Below are 20,329 nucleotides of genomic sequence, written 5' to 3'. Positions count from 1 at the left end.
AGGATTGCATTGATGCTGCATGTGGTCCCCTTCCAGGGGGGAATTAATCCTTCTATGCAAAGATACCTCCTGCTGACTGGTGAAAAGGAAAGAAAAAAAATGCAGCTTGGCCATGAATACCATTAGCTTAATCTTCCTTTTCTCTGATCTTCCAGTACTATTTGCTTTGTACAGCTTCATCAAGGTTTTGTATGTGGACAGAATAATTGAAAACAAATTTAACATGTCTCAGACCATAAAGTTCCCTTTCAGCTAGATCACTGGCTATGCGGTAGATAAATGTCTGGTTTTCATTTTTGGTTATGTGAGAAATTTAGAATGGTTTGATTTGTAATTTTGAATGTTAATAAAGGAGAAATTTCCTCATGTCCTGGCCTGTGGAGGCATTCTAGCTTTCTTGCTTCTCTTGCAGCAAATACTGTTTGTAAGATGCTATTTAGTATAGGAGAGTCTATGTCCTTTAACCCTAGAGGCCCCAGGCTCCAAGGTCCACTAAGACCTTTTGTGCTAAGTACTGTACAGTCACAGACCAAAAATGCCACCTCTACCTGTACATAGAGCACGTTAATGCATTGCAGGAGGAGTGGCTGAAGGTGAACCAACAACTGGGGAAAAAGATGAGTTTCAAAGAGCAGTGAATCAATGCTTCTGAGTCTACAGAAGTGATTTCAGGAGGAAAAGAACACATTTCCTTTAAAGACTACATAAGAATTCTGGATAAGGACATTTACAGGGTGGAGATTTAGATATTAGAAAGAGAGCCTCTTCCTCCAGGAAGAGGCTGATAGACAGGAAATGTAATGTTGTCAGTGGCTGAGAAGTGGATGCTGATATTTGGGAGTTTGGGAATAGGTGTTGATAACTAGGTCAAAATTGAGAGGTTAGAGTGTAGAGCTTTGAAGATGGGCAGCTTAAATCTGGTGTGAGTGTTACAGGGGAAACTGGAGGGCTGTGAAGCTCATGGTGACTTGAGTAGCTCAAGTGTCGTGTCTCAAGGACAATCCTTCCAGCAGGGTGTGAAAGAGATGTGAGCTGGACAAGACTGCATGTGCCAAGATCAGAGAAAGGGATATAGCAGGGACTGTTAATTTTGGAAATGTTTATATGTAATTTAACATGTCAGTTCTCAAAATCAAAGGCACATTCTCTAGGTACTTCCTGCAGTTGAAGTAAGTCTTAGAAGCTGAGCTGAGGCAAAATTGTTTAGTTGAATGTTAGGCTGGACAGAAACCAGCATTTGCAAGTTGGATTCAAAGCCCCTGTATCAATGGGCATTTTTCATTAGCTTTGATAAGGTCTGGAGAAGGTGCATAAGGGAGTAACTATGTATATCTGCAATGCAAGTGGGAGACTTTTTTTCTGTCCTTGCTGTGCTTCCTGCTGATGGGAAGCAGGAATCACTGCCCAAAGCTGCAGGTGTGAGAAGCCTGATACACCCCCACAGAGAAAAAATCTTTTGAGCCTCATTTATTAATCAGTCACTGCAAATCAAACCAGTGTACTGAGGGGGATTTATCAATCTGTTTTGGAGACAAGCAATGCATTTCTGATAATGGAGAGCTTGTCTGGAATTTTTTGTTCTTGATATTCTCCTTTTTCTTCTTGATATATTTAGTATTAGAGCTGTTAATTATGCATTTTCTATTATCTCCCTTCCCTATGTATCATGGACTCCAGCAAATACTTTTAAGAGGATGTCTGCCTCTGAGAGCAGGAGGGAGTCTGTGCTACAGGTATCTTTGTCTAGGTATCTCTCCATATCTGTGTATTTGTCTGTAGATCTATTTGGCTTCCTGACATGAAGGCATTGCAAGCCCTGTGTGTGATAACAGATTTTTAATGTCTTTCTAGCTTCATGGCTACATGGAGAACAAACCTTTGGGTCTTCAGATCTTCATTGGGACAGCAGACGAGCGGATACTTAAACCTCACGCTTTCTATCAAGTCCATCGCATTACGGGAAAAACTGTCACCACCACCAGCTATGAAAAAATCATTGGCAACACCAAAGTTTTAGAGATCCCACTGGAACCCAAAAACAACATGAAAGCAACGTAAGCATATTTCTTTTTATTAGCAAAGTTGAGAAGGTTTAAATTGGCATGTGAAGCTCTTTCTCCTGTGGAAAGGAGTCATGTAAGAGAGGGGTGTCTGCTCTGGAGGCACTCCCCTTTCCAAAGCTCTGGGATGATATATGAGTGGTAAGACCTTTTTTACAAACCATGTGCAGCAGTTACAAGCACCTGGGTTAAAGCTGCTCAAAGAGTTACCATTCATCATCTGACTGTGCAGGCATTTTTGCTCTTTACCCCACTTGCCACAGTGACTATATTGTAATCGTCTGTCACCTTCAAAGTCAGATGGTTTTGTAGAGCACTAAGGAAAACAAGATTTGAATCTGAAGTTCTTATGCTGCAGGGATGCATTGAGAAGCAAGGAGCAGCAGACAGGGGAGAAAAGGTGTACAATTCATTTTACAACATTTACTGGAACAGAAAACATCTCTCCTGAGCTCAGCCAAGTGCTCTGGCCATGAAATCACACTTTCTTGTTGCAATAGGTTAACAGAAAAGCAAGTACAGGCACATCTTTTCTGGATTACTCCTTCCAGTTTTATGGAGGCAGAGGGATGAAGTGGGCACCAGTCTGTAACTTCAGGCTTGAACATGTGCCAGGTAGCATGAGAGTGATTGCTCTGCAGAGGGAAGAGCTGTATCTCCATCCTTCAGAGGATACAAAATTGGCAGACCAGCTCTGTTTTTAAGCCCCCCTACTTCATCACAAAATCCACATTCTTTCTTTCTTTAGAAAATATACCTCATTCCTCCCTTTCCTTCAAGCTTCTCCTTCCCTCTGCACCCAAGGAAATAAATAAAAGCCCACATCTCTAACTTAGGCAGCCAAGTGCTGAATGGAACACGATTGTCTGTTCCTAACAAGTCACCCTGGAGTGACAAACTCCCGCACTCATGGAGTGGCAAGGAACAGTGTGGGTGTAGGAAACAGCTTGGAGTTTATGCCTCCCAAAATGTGTTTTTTTTTTTTTTTAATTCATATCAAAAGAAGAAAAACAGTGTGCCTTTAAAACAGGTATCAAAATGGGTTGACAGTGCCTATATAATAACAGTACTCGCTGCATCCTCTAAGGCCTGTTGCTGAGCTGAAGAGCTTAGAAATGTTAATTGGCACATTCTCTTAATGTAGGCAGGCATCATTTGCTAGGTTACACTGGGCTCATAAGAAGTTAACCTGCACTTAACCAATACTAAGTTGTAACGCTGGTTTAAGCAAACCTAATGCTTTCATTGCTGTTCAGTCCCATCCTGCTCCCTGCATCCTCTCTCTGTGCAGGAACATGGTGAATAGGAACCAAGAGTAGTTTTCTGCTCTTCCTAGTTACAGCCTTGGCTGTGAACAACAACCCACAGCTTTGGAGGATGACAAGGTGAACAAGGTCAGGGCTGGTCTAGTAGTAGCACCTACCGTGTCCAAAAGGAGAGAGCAGCTTGGTTCCTGCTTTTGAGTTGAAGTCCATGCTTGCATTACGTACTGTGGGGGAAGCATGCCTGCATGGTGCATGCAATTAGCTGGTTCAACTGCTGTGATTCCCCATGGAGCTGAACTAATTTGCCCACGTGCAGGCAATAGCTGCTGTGCAGTCACTGGGCACTGAGCTGTTTGGAGAGATAGCAGTGAAGGCTTTTATGTTCTCTAGCTCACTGATGGCTGCAGCATGGGTTCAGCTTATTGCCTGCACCAGTGCCTGTTCCTTGCTCTGATTCACCCTCCCTGCCCTGGTGTGCTGGGCTCTGCCATGTGTACTCTCATGCTTAGCACAGGAGGGAAATAAGTCTCAGGGTTATAATGTTTGGAGAGTGGTTTCTACTGTTGCCAGAGTAAAGGCCACCCCTTAGCCCTCAGAAGCTGGGACATGCCTGGGATGTGCTGAGCCATTGGGCCAAATCTCTTTGGGAGAGGGTCCAGCAGCATCCCTTGCTCACTGTGTGTCTGGGATTTCTTCCCTTGTAACTGCTGAAATGGCAGCATCTAGAGATGGAAGTAAACCAGCTTAATCCTCCTGACTGCCAGCTATTTCCAAGCTGTTTGAGAGCAGAAATGCTAAGCTAAATGGCATGTGTTTGGCAGCATTGACTGTGCGGGGATTCTGAAGCTGAGGAACGCAGACATCGAGCTGCGCAAGGGTGAGACGGACATCGGCAGGAAGAACACCCGCGTCCGGCTCGTCTTCCGCGTGCACATCCCCGAGGCCAACGGCAGGATCATTTCTCTGCAAGCAGCATCAAACCCCATCGAATGCTGTAAGCATCCTCTGAGATTTTCTCCTTCTTCTGTGACAATTGTCTTGTCCCTCTGCTGCAGGCTAATGCTAGGGGGAAAAAGCCCAGCATGCTCAGGTAGACCGAGGCAAGGTGCTCTGCTCTTCCTGCACGGGCAGGGTCTGTGTCACAATTTGAGTGGCCTGCAGCTCATACATATATGCATTCCCTTTCCTGAAAGAAGCTTTGGTGGCAGGTGGCTTTTTGTGGTGCTTAGGTCTTGTGAGGAGAGAGAGGGACTTTGGGGTTTCTGCAGTTTTATCAGTAGTGTGTGGCTGCTAGATCATTGTGGCTAGCAGGTCTTGTCTGGGAGCCGGGAGCCAGTGTGAGGGTGTGTATCAGGTTGTATATATGTTCTCCTTGTTTGTGCATGAGTGTGCAAGCTGCCTGCCCTCTTGGGAGTGGTTTTACTTTGAGTAGAGACACAATCAAAACTTGTTATCCACAAGCTGGCAGGTGGTGGGAGGTTTTGAATTGAAACCTGGGCTGGATCTTACCACTGTGGCCAGTCTTGCCCTTCTGACCACAAAATCATGAAATCACGAAGGTTGGAAAAGACCTCTAAGATCATCAAGTTCTCTGATCTAAACTGAAATGAAGAAACAGATTTGATTTTGAGGCTCAGGTACATCCTGGTTATTTCTTTTTCTCTAGATGCCGATGCTAAGGGGTGTACAGCTCAGGGGGCTGCAGGTGAAGTAGGGAAAGCCCAGGTTCTTCTGGTATTCCCCTGAGGGACAGAAGAAAATTTGCAGGTTTGACTTGTGGAGGGAAAATCCTGCAAATGTGTAAACTCAGAAGGCTGCACCTCCCACTCACTTTAACATACTGGATCCTGAGAAAGAGAGGCCTCTGATGAGGTGCCCCTAGTGTTGCAGTCATTTCTGGAAGGACTTCACCCACTTTACTGGTTCATGTGCATCCTGTGATGTTTTTTTGTTGGTAAATGGTGCCTCTTCAGTGGTTTGGGGATTTCACAAATACATGCTGAACAGTTTTCCTCTCCCTTTGCTGAATGACTCACCCCTTTAGCAGAACCTGACTTGCCTTAAGTCATGTGAAGAAAATCATTGAAGAGTTTCTCATGTGTGAGTTTTATTTATTGAGATCCAGGTTTGACTTAAATAACATCTGCTTAGAATATGAGGGGAGCCAGTTTTGGATGAGAAATCAAGCTAAATTGTGACTGGTGAGTTGCTGATGGCAGCTTTTTAAAAAACAGTACAAATGAATAAACAAGGCAAAGCTAAGGAGAGAATGATGGGCATGTATGATCTCTTGGCAATGTTTGTGAGAAGATGCCAACTACCAGAGCATTTTAGCAGCTGAGTGAAGTCTCTGGGCAAGGTGATGGCGAAGGGAGAATAGTGGGAGTAGCTGCTACCTTTCTCCATAGGAAACAGATACAATCCTTTATGGGGCCAGGTGGCTGAAACAATAGTGGCCTCCACCCCAAACTTGTCCCTGCTGAAACAAAGGCCCATTTGCTAAAGGAAACGTTCAGTGAACTGTAGCTCCTGTGAATGGGAAGGGAATTGTGGCAAAGGATCACCTGGCTTCTCCCTCAGCCTCCTTTCCGAATGGAAACAGCCCATTCCTGCCTGGAGTGGCGAGCTACTTGGGTGGGGAAACTCCAGGTGTAACTCCTACATCCACAGAACAGAAAAACAACATGAGTACAGAGCAGAGGGTGGTGGATGGTCCCGAGGTCATGCAGGGAGCCCTGCAGACCAACCCCACTTACCCAAATTCTCAAAACCAGGGAAAGCAAATATGAGTTAGCCAGGCGTTTCTAAGACTCTTCTACAACTGCACATTGCATTTCTGCCCATCAACAAAGAACATCCAAGCATCACAGTTTACAGAATAAGGTCTCATTTTTCAGAGTTTTATGTGCAAGCTTAATTTGCCCGTGGGTGCTATTTGTGATGACTGGTTTAAGATGTCCAGGGATTTATACCGAGATGCGTTTGCTTTGATGAGTCTCACAGGCATAACAAAAGCAGAAAGGGAATACCAGTGGCTTATTTTTATTGGGTTTTTTCTAATAAATAATATATTAAAATGTTGATTACCTAGCAAACAGCAAAGATGCTACAATAAGAAAAAATACTTGTTCTCTGGGTGGGGGGCAGGGTGAGGGGGAAGAAAAGTTTACTTTTAGAATGCTGGATCTACTGGCAGTTTGGAGAGATATGTTAATGTCTGAGCTTTTTCTGAACTCCTGGAAGTAGAGTATAAAGTGATCTTGAATAATAAACCTCTTCCATTTAGAACGCCTGTTGCATGTTTAGCAACGTTTTTGCATTTCAGTAGCACTTCCTGATCTCAGCCCAGTTCTGGGAAGATGGTTAAAAACATTGCTTGGTTGAGCCAGCATTAGTAATGCAGACTAAATCAAACTAGAGATGATAATCTCAGTTTCTCCCTGACAATCTGCTGGTGTTGCAGAGCTCACAGCCTTAGGCAAGATCAGGTGCCCTGCTGAGAAGGGGCACACTGGGGCTCTGAGAAGTTAGCTTGTGTCCCACCTTCCCTGTTGTGTGCTGCTGGTATTCACTTTTTTTTCCCTTCCTTTTTTTCTTTTGTTTGCTTTTCATTTGTTTTCTGACATGGCCACTTGGGAACCCTTCTTCTCAGGGTCTCTCTCGTAAGATGTCTCCTGTCTGGTAGCTGTTTATTAATATCCCTCTGGGAAAGCCTTAGTAAGTAGCAGCTTAAAGATAACTGGCTGTTGCCCTACCAGTGGGGTTCCCCAGAGAGCACTGTTGCTACCAACAGAATATCTGAGTGCTCTCCTCAGCAGAAGCCGATCCGGCTAAAAACTCCCACTGGTGTCAGCAGATCATTAGTTGCAATGAAGCAAGAACTGTGAAGTATCTGCTTTTCGCAGCGTGATTTGGTTCCACCTCATCTGTGTCACATTCAGCGCTTGACAGGTTTTAGGAGGGGATTTCACAGGTTCAAAGCATCATCCGGAGCAAGTTCCTCCCCAGGCAGCTGTGTGGGAGGACCGAGGAGGTGATATGTTGTTAAATGATCAGTTATGCCTCAAAATGGACCTCACATCCCAACAAGCCTGCACATTCAGCAGCTAGCAGCTTTTTTTCCTCCTGTGGCCTGTTGATTGTTTCTGAAGCCACTGAGGAGGCAAAGGCATTTGAAAGCCCTCTGATAGTTGTAGCAACAGGCTGTCACTTACAAGACAGTGGCATTTTATCCCTAAGTAGGTGTGGTGCTGGATAGGTGAGAAAAATGCCTCTCCTGGCTGTTACTCTATTGTGACACCCTGAAATGGCAGCAAGCCTGGGAACCACAGCTGAGAGGTCCACGCAGCAGCTCTCTCCCTGCCTGCATACCTCTGTGCTGTTAGTCATACTTCTGCACTTGTATGTGCCCAAATGTCCACCCCTGCTTGTGCAGGTCTGTGCTTTAGGCACACGTATAATCCAGCTCACGTAGGTGAGCTCTTGCTGGGCCTGGCAATATAATCACAAAGCTGCTATCACAGCTGGTGATACACGTGGTGAAGTCACAGATACGAAGGGTTAGTGAGTTACTGTGCCCCTTCAAATACAGCCCTAGTAACAACAAGCTACTGGGTGAATTGTCTGCAGAGAGATTTGGTATTGGCAGACCTGATTGTTGTTTTCAACTGTTAACACAGTTTCTGTAACATAAATTCTATTGATTTGTGTTGGTTTACCTTTCACTATGAACTGAAACTAACTTCTTGACAAGTGATTGATTTCTGGAGTTGTTCCCACTCCTTAGCTGAAGCACCCATGGAGCAGAGAAAGGAGCAATATTGAAAGGAGTTCAAAGTAGCCACATAAGCACCTGTAGGCCAGCTTGGTTTACACCTTGCTCTCAGCAACCAAAAACTGCCTTATGCAAGGGTCAGCCAGATGTATGTCAGGCCTAGGAGTGTCATCCACCCTCTTGTTTTTGTTCTAAAGGATCCTAGTTAAACCTTCCCAAAGTGTCTCAGTCCTTGTTTAGTATAGTCCATGTTTGCTGATACTAAGCTGTGCTCATGAATCCCTTGAAATGCAAACGATTGCACTTGGCACGAGGGAAGGAGTCTAAAATCCTCTTCTAATAATAGATATTCCAAGGTGATAAAATAAGCAAAACAAACAAAACTTACTGCTAAAGAGCTGTGTATCCATCTAAGGAATTTAAATAGTTTCTATTACTGACCGTATTTTGTTCCACTAAATTGGGTCAAATATCTAATTTCCCTTTAATCAATTTCCCTGGAAGTTTCCTTTATTTTTCTCTCCTTCTAGTAGATTTTCCCATAATATTAGAGAATCTGAGCCTATGATATGTGACACATTAATAACTACAGAGGAAAGAGCTAGTCATGTAAAAGAATGTTGTCTTGGCAAAGCAGGGAGTGCTTTTCCTCAGCCGGGAGTTGTGCTGGTTGGAATACAATGGCAGGCAAGAAGGAGCCCTAGTTTATTGAGATAAACCAGCAAGAACAAATGGTCTCTTTGTACATGGGAGATACTTATTTGTGAGTTTAACCACAACCATGATTATTAAGAGAGCAGCATGATTTCCAGCTGAATTAAAGGACTTTTTTTTGCCCCTTTCATTTCAACTTCAAGACAGTCAAGCAGTTTGTCACAAATGCAGCTGACCTAAAACCTGGTGCTTTTTGTAGAGTTATGTTTTTTTTCCTGCCTCTTATAGGCACAGCATTTAAAAGCTAATTCTGACATTTGCCACTTTTAATGTGCAACCAAAATATTTCGGTCTGGAAAGTCTGAGTCAGACAGAAGGAAAATGCCCGCCCTTTTGCAGGCTGCAGGCCTTGCTAGGAGGATAAACTCCTGTTCCCTGCTTGCCTTTGCAACACCGCAGTTGGTGAAAGCAAGCACCCCTGCACATTCCACAGAGCACAGATTTCTGAGCATAATTTAGATGCAGCAGATCTCCACCAGGGACTAATGTGAAATGCTGCACATACCCACAGAGATGATTGACAGAGAAGTGAAGCGAGGCCATGGTTTTCCTGTCATTAATCACACACTGGTTTGGTGAGCTGGCTGCAGTTCATAGAAAGTATCATACTTATCTGACACTGTTGCCATCAGTGCTTGTCACTCCTGCTTCACAAGGACATCATCAGATGAATTACACGTGGAGAAGGAGGTGGAGTAAAGCCCTCTATTTTGGGTGCCTTTTTTCATGGATGGCTCTGTATAAACTGCTGATTAATTCTTGCTGGCCCCAAATTGGAAACTGTTGTCATTCCTACTAGGTTCTTCTTTTCACAGTGTTTACATCCCATTTTCAAGGTTTCCCACCTAAGCACAAGGGTTGAAAGTTTGCTTTATTTACACAATTCTCACTTAAGGCATTCATGGTCCCATGCTCCTTGCTGCTCTCTAGGGTGGCTTACTGATGTCAACCTGCCTGCTCAGGGTGCTTCAGTGTGTGATGGATGGGATCAAAGTCTCTCAGGATGTTAATGGATTGGATAAGCATTGAGCACAGGAGCTCTGCTCCTATCAATCCTACCTCAGGCAGGCAGACTGTGGTACATAAATTCAGTGTGACAGGAGGAATGAGATATTTACTTTGGCTCATTAAGGTTTGCACTGACGTGGAAGAATTAATCCTACCACAAATTATACCTCTGCTATTGCTCCTAGGGTTTGGGAGTTGTTTTAGCACCAGGTACCCAGCTCTATCTGCTCTTCTCAAATCCAACAGAAATCAGTGGCTGGAACCAAGAGCCTTTGGGGGTTTGGAAAGACATGTCAGGATTGGTGAGTCATGGCTTGAAGGCTTCCAGCAAGCTGGGGTGAGCTGAGGCTGCCCTGGTCAGAGTGAGGACAAAGGGGATCCAAACCTGGACATTTGGCTGGAGGAGGCTGCTGCACTGGGGGCACAAGCTGTGACCATGCTTCTTTTAAGTAGCCACAATTTTTGATTTGTGATGGCCATTGAAGGTAATTAGAGGTAACACTGATTTTGTTCTCACTGAGCTGCTGCTGAGCCTCAATCCTGCTCTTTGTGATTGCCTAGGATAAGGTTTCTGCTGAACTCTGGTCAACTATGGGGACAACAGGTAAACCTAAGCTCTGGACCCAGTGTTGCAGGTGGTCAAAAGATGACGTGGAGGAGATTTCACTCTAGCAGCTATTCTGTGGCCTCTGTTTACATAGAGGTTTGCATGAAGGCTTCCAGTCACACAGCAGAAGGTGGTACTGAGGTAGTGTGCTGATACAGAGAGGCTGTAAAGCATCTCTGCTCTGGAAGTGTCAGTCAGACTTGTACTGTTCTGTTCTGCATAGAGTTCACAAGCCTAGTCCCCCTGACAGGCAGATCACACTAATTTCTTTACCCTGCCTACATTACCCCATCCAGCCCTTGTTCTTAACTGCACATGAAGGGAAAGAGATTGTCGAGACAGTTCCTCTCCAGAGGCTGTTAAGAGACATTAGCTTCAGTTAAGACTCCTCATAAAACAAGTCAGCTTTTGGGCAAGACAAGGCAGCACTTGGAAGCCCTCCAAGTCAGTGGAAGGAAACACGATGCTAGGCAGGGCTGCAACTGCTCATCCCGGGAGATATATGTAGGAGGAGTACTGATGGGGAGAGCTGGGCAACATGAAGGGGAAGAGGCTCTCAGAGGGAGCTGGGATTACCTAAGGAGCACATTAGGGAATGTAACTGAGGTTGTCACTTGGAAACTGCTAAGCACCAATGGGCAACACTCTCCAGGGGGAGATCTGCAACAGACTTATCCAGGAAATTAGTTGTCTCCAAATATCCCTTTCCTAGAAACCAAATTGCTCCTGTTTTTCAGAAGGGAGGCTGTTACAGATACTGTGTGCAGGTGGGGAAGCAAGAAACACCCTGGCTCTGCATTGATGCACTTTCTTATGGTCAGCCCTCAGGCTTGTGCATCCCCTGTGAAGCATTCAGTATGCTGACCAAGAGGTTTAGGTTGTCTGAACCTTTCCTTCACCTACTGGCATAGGGAAGGGGATACAGGCTCAATCCCCAACAAGCCTGGGTGGGCTGTGGGCAGCAGCAGGCCTGCCAGGTGGTGTGGGCAGGGGCCACAGCAGGGGGGGGCTGCTTCCCTCCCAGGCTGAGGCTCACTGGAGGTGGTGCAGCACTCCGAGACAGCAGCTCCCTGTCTCTCTTGTGTCACCGCATGCATTGTATTTCTTGGCACCATCCATCCATGACATCTTGATTTGCAGACAGTCAAATAAAATAGAAAAATAATGTCCCCTGTTAATAGGTTGACACAGTGCTTCAGGGCAAGTGTGAGTATTTCTATAGCATTTGCTTTGCTGCCTTATGTCAGTAACTGTTGCTATTGAAAGTAAACACCCCAACTGGTTAAATCAACAGCGGTTTGTTTATTCAGAGCTCATAAACTCCAGTAGCTGTAGGTCACTTTATGAAGTGCCAACTCCTGGGGGAAGAAAAGGAATAGTGTGAAATTATTGCATGCAGTCCACCCATCATGAGCCTTAGAGGAAGGGGATTTATTGGCAATTAATATTTCTTGCAGAGGTAAAAAAAATGTAATCCTATTGAGGCAGCTCCATGCTGAACCTTGAGCCTCCTTACTGGTAGAAATGGGGAATGGGGTGAAAGCTTCTTACAGGCCTGGGTTAAAAAAAAATAATAAAAGAAGATCTTGGAAAATGAATAGTGCTTTTTCTTAGAAAAGAGTTGGCAAACCACGTGGTGGGATGAGAAGAGTACAGGCTAAAGGGGCCAGAAGAAACCTGGTCCTCAGTAGGTACCTGCATTTCTCCACCTTTCCCTGAAAACACTTCCAGATGGTGATATTCTGCGGCACATATAAAACACACATTTGTACACCTACACGTGTGGCCAAATTTGGGTCAGGGAAAAAGCAGTTGTGGAGATGCCTGTAGCCAGCTTGTGCTGTAGCCATGCCAGAACATGTCTCTGCATCAGCCTGTCTGCTGTTGGCTGTGGGGCTCTGGCAGCACAGAGCTGCATTAAGGGTACCCACAGAACACCCTTGCCCATTGCAGCCTTCTAGGCAGCACTGCTGGGGCTGCCCCAGCTCAGCTGAGAATGGCAGAAGGGGTTTTGGCATTTCCTAGCAGCTGGGATGCACATTCCCAGTGAACCAGCTGTCTTCCCCAGCTCCCTGGTAGGTCACGGCGTACACAAACACTGTGCTCTATGGAAGTTGGACAGAGGCTTGGTCTTCAGCAGTGATTTCCAACTTGCTGAGCTCCAAATATAATTAGGATGAGTCAGACGGTTATTTCCAGGCTAAAATTTGTCCTTCCTCGTCCTGAAAAAGCTTTGAGAACCACTGATCTGTGGGATGTTGGGTACAAATCTCTCTGCTAACACACTGAAGGCTGGAGGAGATGTAGATTAATTTTCAATCTTTATGATTTGGCATGCTTTGGAAGTCAAATCTGGGGACTGAATAGGAATAAACAATGCCCAGGGAAAACCTTAAATCTGTTTTCTTTTGACTATTGTAGATGTGCTTTTGCTGAGCTTTTGCAGATTGCTCTTTAACTCTTAGGCTGTTCAAGTTACAAATTTGTGATAACACCAATTATAAATTCATGGAAAAATTTGAGTATTTAAGGAAAGGAATTAATCATATTGCCATGTGAAAGAAATTAGTATCTTCTGTGAAAATGATCTGGAGATATATATATATATTCTTGATTGTCAGTATCTCAGCCCATCTGTTGTTATATATTTGAAGGGAACAATGAGTCATAAGGTTGGTTTTAAGTAGCTTTTAAAAAATGCCTCTCAAACAGCACAAAAAAAAGTTACAAATATTGTCTGTATTTTTAACAAGAGTAACAACTCTGCGTCGTGACTTGCAGAAAGGTTTCAGCTGAGCTTGTCCTCGCTAGAAAAGTTGCTCCACATTTCCACAGACACCTGTCTGAAAAGTTTAATGCTTATACTTTCCCACCGAATATTCCAGCATTTTCTTCATGCAGTGAGGGAGTCTGTACAACTCTCACTGCAGCCAAGAGCTGTTGGCTTTTCAGCTTCTTGAAAGTTGCACAGCAGTAAGAGTGCTAGGACTAGGTCACAGAAAGCACAGCCTTGCTTGTGTGTGAGTGAAGGGCCAGAACTGAACATATAAGATAACATTTCCTTATTTTTGGCTCAGCAGCCAGCGGTGTTCAGTGAAGGGAAGACACGAGTGCTCAGGTTCTCTTGGGAGCAGGCTCTTTGTCAGAGAAAGTTAAAATCCAGCCAAGGCAGCTGTTAAAGAGATGAGCGGCATCCTCTAGAGACCTTTCTAGTTGGGGTGGATGAATCTGGAGGAGTTTGAGTGCAGGTCATGAACTCAATAGTTCAGACCCAAACTGCTGCCCACCTGGTCAGGTCACAGAGAAGCTCATGATATTTTCCAGCTGTCTGTGTTGTAAGGAACAGTCCTTGCATCTTCACCTTCTTCATCTCTGGCTGCTTGTGAGCAAGCAGTTGGAATGGGCTTGCAGGGATAGTGATCAGAATCACAGAATTGTCAGGGTTGGAAGGGACCCCAAGGATCATCTAGTTCCAACTCCCCTGCCGTGGGCAGGGACACCCTTCATTAGACCAGGTTGCTCAGAGCCATGTCCAGCCTGGCCTTAAAAACATCCAGGATTCTCTGGAGCTTTTCTTACCATGCAAATGGCTGGTTTAATGGGATGAGAGGAAAGCAGGTGGAAAGATGGTACTATCCTGGTTTTCTGGCTGGGGAAAGAGAGAATAATTTGCCAAAGTTATGCTCCAAGTTTGTGGCCAAGAACAGTAAAGACCATAGAAATCTTTGATCACGTACATGTCCATCTGGATTCCACCCTACCTTTTCTTTCCTTTTATGATCAAACTCAGTCTGCAGCACAGAGCTCTGCTTCTCTGATGTTTAGACTGCTACAAAACATGCTTGCAAAAAGCCCAGAGTGCAGCAGTCCTGGTGTTACCCCTCCTGCTCACAAACATGGCTGTTGTTTCTCTTGTTGTGTCCACAAGGCTGGGTGCCTGCACATGAAGATGGTGCTTTTGGCAAGCCTACTGTTTGAGGCTCAACACAGCCCCTGTTCTGCAGGAAGCAGTGGGCTTTTGCAGAAGAGGGCTATTTTTATTTTTTTGTTCTGAAGGAATTCAGTGTTATGCAGTGGAATCCTCTCTGCAGGTGGAATTTTTGGGCTCCAGGGCTGTAGTGTGCCTGCACTTGAAAATTTGGCTATTTATTTGGAAACAGACGTGGGCAAGTTCCAGCTCATTCATCCAAGCTGTCCTTTCTCAAGGACAAGGAGTAAGGCCAGCACAGCTGAAATGCTGCAGCCAGCTCCTGACTGTTTCCAAATAAAATACCTTGAGTAAGTTTATTTTTCCCTCTCAGACCTAAATTTAGCACCCTGGAGAAGCTGCTTTGGCAGTCAACGGATGGTAACGATGACAAGATCGATCTGTGGATAGTTCTGGGAAGATCTGGAAAGTCCTGGTAAAACAGAGTTGGTTTCATTCATGTCTGCAATTTGTCCACAGCCCAAAGGTCTGCTCATGAACTTCCGATGGTTGAAAGGCAAGACATTGATAGCTGCCTTGTTTATGGAGGACAACAGATGATCTTGACTGGACAAAATTTCACAGCAGAATCCAAGGTGGTGTTCACAGAAAAAACATCAGGTAAAGTAGTTTTTTTTCTTAACTTTCCCTAATGGCATGAGGCAAATCTGTAGTGCTGTTGTGTCTCATGGTCTCATCCTAAGATTGGTGCTCATGAGTAGCCCTACTCAAGTGAGTAATCCCATCCAAGTTCATGTAAATAAAATCAAATCACTTAATCTTATGACTGAAATTAGACTCGGGAGCAAGTATGTGTGTTATTCGTTCACAAGAATACAGACACTGGGAATCCTCATGAACAGGGTATGTTAAAGAAATGGGATGACCATTACATGCTCCTCTATGCTTGTTTAATGTTTAGTGAATGGTGCTGTAGAAATGATTGAAATGAACATTTTTTTAGTTGATGTGAGCTGCAGGTAAAGACTACAGTTTCTTCCCTTTAGAAGTCTATGAGAGGAAAAATAAAATCTACAAAATACATATTTTTATGTCAAAGTAAAGTTATTTTTATATACACATTGAGATATAGGAATACATCACTTCATCTCCTACCTTCTTTTTTAGATAGTTTTATATAAGGTTAGATTGTAGCAAAACAAATTCAGTTCAGTGGGAAAAAATGCCTGTTACAACCCAATGCTACCTGTTTTTTTAATCCCCCTTTTTTACCTTTGTTTGTTTCCCAGTAAAGCAACTTCTTTTGACATGTTGTTTGCCAAAGTTTTCAGGTAATTTCCCTAGCTCTTGAGCATCCATGAAAGGGGAACAAGTGGTAGACTACAAATTCGCTCTCTTCTCTCTTCATCTTGTCTGCCTATTTGCTCAACTTGTGCAGAGCCAGTGTGATGGTGCCAAGCCCTGACTGGTGTTGGATGAACATAAATAAATAATAGGAATAAAGAATGGTTACTGGGAATTATTTAGTTGCCTAGCATCGCCTTTACTGCCTTTCCTGAGCTCTCTGTATTGTGTTTTCATAATGGCAAGCTATAATAAACACAGTACTTGATTTCTAGCTCAAAGAATACCTGACCCTAGAAAATATGCTTAGTATGATCTAATGGTTGAGGTCAACAGCAGAAATCCAGATTTTCTTGTTTACAGGAGGGAACACAAAGAAATGCTTTCTGCTGTAGTTAGTTACCTGTTTTTTTCAGAGCTGAGCTGTTTCTTTCCTAGTATCATATGCATGCAGGCATTTCATCCCAGCTCACTAAGCAGCGTGTGCATTTTGTTGGATTTTCTGAGGCTTTGGCAAAGGGACATTTGTTTCTTTTTGAATGATCTGGACTTCTTTGACTTGCCCTTCATGTAGCTTGATTTTTGCATTCTAAATAGTGTGCTCTGCAAGGATAACAGTGTCCAGCCATCAAAAAAGCACTCGCAAATGTGAAAGACCAGACTCTGCAATCCTTTACTTCTCTTGATTTCAGGGAGACAGAGGACTCTGCAGTATGTTTTAAGTAAACTTGGTGGTCCTGTTGTACTGCTAACAAAAGGAGTTACTTCTAAGTTTTGTGTTGGTAAACTGAGGTAGAAGCAGCTTAAGCAGTGTGTTCAGTGACTTTAGAAATGGCATTGCCCAAGTAAACAGCGTGTCATGATTTATGGGCTAATGCCTTTGGCAAAAATTAAGAACTGAACCAAAAATGAATGTATGTGGGCATCAGCTGGTGACATGGGAGGGGAAAAAAGCATGCTGTGGGGCTTGGTTTCTTCACACACCATCAGTGTGCCATGCTATTTTACAGCAGGAAAGGAAGTCCCTGGGCCTCTGAACTGTGAAGGTTCAGCTGAGCCTGTGCAGTCACAGCAATTTTCTTGGCACCCTGTATTTCCTTTTGAGCCCATGTATTAATCCCTTTCCACCGTGGTGCCACTGTTCCGTCGATGTCAGCGAATCGTGAAGGTGCATGGGAACATGCCTGGCAGCCTGTGACAGTACCTGTCCCAAAAATGTTTTGCAGTAACTAAAGAAGATGATACACTGAAAAAGGTAGTTCTTAATACCATTTCGAGGAAACACGCAAAATGCCCAGCCCCTATTTCCAAATATGAGCAGAGAAGACTCTGGCTGGAATAGATGTCACAGAGTAACAAGAACAACATCATTTTCCACACTAAATCTAAAGCTTTTCTTCACTGCTGGGGAAACTGCATTTTGTTTTTCTTCTTTTTTTTAACCTTCAAGTAGTGGAGAGGTGTGACTTATCCCAGCAACAGTGCCCAGTCTGGAGCAGGGATTTGCATGCTGGTGTTCCATATCCTGCCTCCTTCACTGCTCCTTGGCATCTGCAGGCAGTCTCAGTCTGCTGGATTTAGAATAAATGATTGGCAGAAGGGGAATTGAGAAGATGGGAAGCTCAGAGTCAAATCTTTGGTCTGAATCAGGTCTGTGTAGTTTGCAGTGAGTTATCTTGACTTAGGTGAACCTGCTTTAGCAGGGAAGTTGGTCTAGAAGATCTCTAGAGGTCCTTTCCAATCCACACCTTCCATTCCATGATTCTATGATCTGGGGAAGTCTGTTCCTTGCCAAAGGTGAGCTTCTTACCTGTGCATCCATGCACTGTTTTATAATGACAGTGATACCTCTTACAGATATGCCCTGAATGCTCTTAAGTGAAGATTGCTTTCTTTAATGGGTATATCTTAAGGTGAGAAAGGTTAAGGAGCTGAACTGGATAAGTAAATCATGCAGGGGCTGATCTGACTCTGCAGCAGATTGAGAATTAAGTTTCTGTGTTACAGTTGTTGGAAGTTAAAGAGTGTCCCAGCTTGCTTGAAAATTAGGATCTTAAGCTCCTGTGACTTTCAGCTTCTGTCTTTATAAACCCTAAACAGTTTAAATTCTCACAACCATGTCTATGCTTAGTTGTTGCTGCATTAGGCTGCATAAATGCAGGATGAAAAGGGCCAGCTCTGCAGCCTGATTTATCAATTAGAAATATCACTGAGTGGAAGGAGGAGGTGGGTCCTGTGCTTGCCTCGGGGAGCTCACTTGCTGCAGATCTGGTCTGCACAGCACTTTGCAAACAGCATTGACAAGCTGCTCAGAAGCAAAGTTACCCACAATAAATGTGCCAGTGGGTGGATAGTGCATTGCTGGCGTTACCTTGTCATTGTTGTGCCCTCTTCCAGCATGCAACGTTGCCCTGGGGAGCCTGTGAAAGAGTCACACCTTTGTGAAGGCAGGAAGATGCACAAAGCTCACAGGGGAAACATGAGTTTCTTTGAGTTTCATTTTAACAGTTCACAAACCTTGCCTGTGCTAGCAAGTCGTGTTTGAATTCCCACTTTTGCCATCAGTTTTAGGTCTACTGGTAACAACAAGAGTGAGAGAGAAGTGTAGATAGCAGTCCAATAACTTTTGGCATGCTGTACTCTTTTGGTATGCTCTTTGACTTACTTGTCCAGCATTTCAGATGAGTAGCAAGACTTCCCCTCCCCCCTCCCCCCCCAAAAAAAGCCAACCACCAACCTCCAACCTTTCTGCTATCTTTGTGCAGCGAGAAGAACATTACTCTGTTAATTGATTTGTAGACTCCGAAATCTGCATCTGCACCTTGAATCTGTATCTGCATCTGCACCTTGAATCTGTATCTGCATCTGCAATGAAGCAGGTGCTGCTAAGGTGGCAATTGGCATGCTTTACAAAACTGAAGGAACCCCTGTTGGGGTTTACAATTCTAAATCAGTTTTATCCCTTAAGAGGACACTCAAAACCTAGTTCAATTTCCAATGGGTCCCGTAGGCAGTTCTTCACTTACTACTTGCAACACGGAGAAATGTAGAACTGTTCACATTTGTGCCTGAAATACAACATGGTTCTAAGAACAAAAATGAACACATTTTACTTCTCTGTTACACAGCACCACAGGGGTGTATATTTTCCCCTACCTGGAAAAGAAAAAGTATTTCCCAAATTATTCTGGGATGTCATTATGAAAATAACTGCCCTGTATCCCACAAGCTACAAAGGATTACAGTGAGATCACCAGTGAGAGGTCTGTAAAAGTCTCTCATTTTAGGCTTGAGACAGGAAATGGCAGCAGGAAGCGAACTGAAGGGTCTGGAGCTCAGTGCTGCATGCAAGCGAGGGGATAAAGTACTTGTGTTTGAAGTGCTGATGCATAAACAGCATTCATTTTCTTAATGAGAAGGTTTACCAACATGCAAGCATTGTACTTTTTGAGTTCTTGGCGAGGTTGTTAATTCCTGATGAAAGCCGCTCTGAGCCAGAGGAACTTATGAATTTGGTGGAGTCAGTTCAGCACACAAAAGTGGAGTTTGGCTGAAGGAGTTTTAGCATCTGAACTCAGACATGTGAATGAGTCCAGATAAACAGAAACAGGTCAGGGGAAACACCTAGATCGAATTGTACAGATAAGCATTTTTGAAGTGCACGTATCCTTTTAATTCTGATCTGGAGAAGAGCTTGAAAAGCAGTCTTACAGCTCTCAAGAGTCTGTAATATGCTAAAGGTCAGGGGTGTTAGTGTTTGGTTGGGGCCCAGGTCTTACGATGCAGTTAAAAAAAAGACAAGGTTTGGAATTCCCCCTTTTGTTTGTTTTAATTGTCATGTAATAATTTGCAAGTCAGATGTTGTTGGTTGCATTGTGTTTACTCCCATTTGTGTACTGGTTACTGCTCTGAGTGATAAAGCAGTTCCATGTTTCTCTGGGAGAAAAGTGCAAATGGGCTGTGCTTTCCCTTGCCAGACTCTTATGGTGGCCACATGGACATCATGAATCATCGCTAGTACAATGTGGGTGGTGGAGGAACAACCCAAACAGAAAGCGTACATCTTTGGAGTATATCCACCATAAATCTTTCAATTCAGCCATGCATTGTAAGGAGAGGAGGCGCTGCTCTCTGTGCCTTTTGGACTGATGCAGATGTGAAGGCCACTGAAGCGTGGATGCTGAAGTCTATTTGATGAAAATAAATCTTTCCAGCTCTAGATTCAAGAACTTGAGTTCTAGTTTCTTTCAGTTCCAGTTTCTTTTTCCCTTTAGTGTCTCTCACCTCAGTCACATTTCCATGACAGTGATTTCTTAGGATGCTAATAGCTAGAACAGGTGACCTGGAACATACTTGAATGTCTGCTAGTTTCTGGAGAGCTCACCATAGGGCAGTGTCAGTGTGTTGGTCACAAGCTGAGGCTTTCATCTACATGGTGACTGAAGTACTGCATCTGAATGGAGGTGCTTGCCTCCATACCCTACAAACAAACCTCAGAGCCTGCACTAGCACCCAGGATACCAAGACCTACAGAACATTATTCTTCCCATTCTATCATTCTCTCCTGTACCCACTTTGGCATACATGGCAGTTCTACTAAAACATCTGAAGCGTGATTCACAGAGATTG

The 20,329-nt window shown here is 44.1% G+C and overlaps 1 protein-coding gene across 2 annotated transcripts in view; it reads left to right on the top strand.

Moving 5' to 3' along the window:
• NFATC2 (nuclear factor of activated T cells 2) overlaps window positions 1–20,329 on the top strand; it is an 83,517-nt gene that overhangs the window by 23,923 nt on the left and 39,265 nt on the right. For both annotated transcript variants that reach the window (XM_054173612.1, XM_054173611.1), the window contains exons 4-6: window positions 1,852–2,054; window positions 4,147–4,319; window positions 14,876–15,016. In XM_054173612.1, the coding sequence (XP_054029587.1) occupies window positions 1,852–2,054; window positions 4,147–4,319; window positions 14,876–15,016 (517 nt within the window). The remainder of the gene's footprint in view (window positions 1–1,851; window positions 2,055–4,146; window positions 4,320–14,875; window positions 15,017–20,329) is intronic.

The sequence above is a fragment of the Dryobates pubescens genome, chromosome 26 (assembly GCF_014839835.1).
Source record: "Dryobates pubescens isolate bDryPub1 chromosome 26, bDryPub1.pri, whole genome shotgun sequence".
In the NCBI taxonomy this organism is placed as follows: Eukaryota; Metazoa; Chordata; class Aves; order Piciformes; family Picidae; genus Dryobates; species Dryobates pubescens.
Note: the sequence above shows the minus strand (reverse complement) of the source record. Positions and strands in the feature narration are given on the sequence as shown.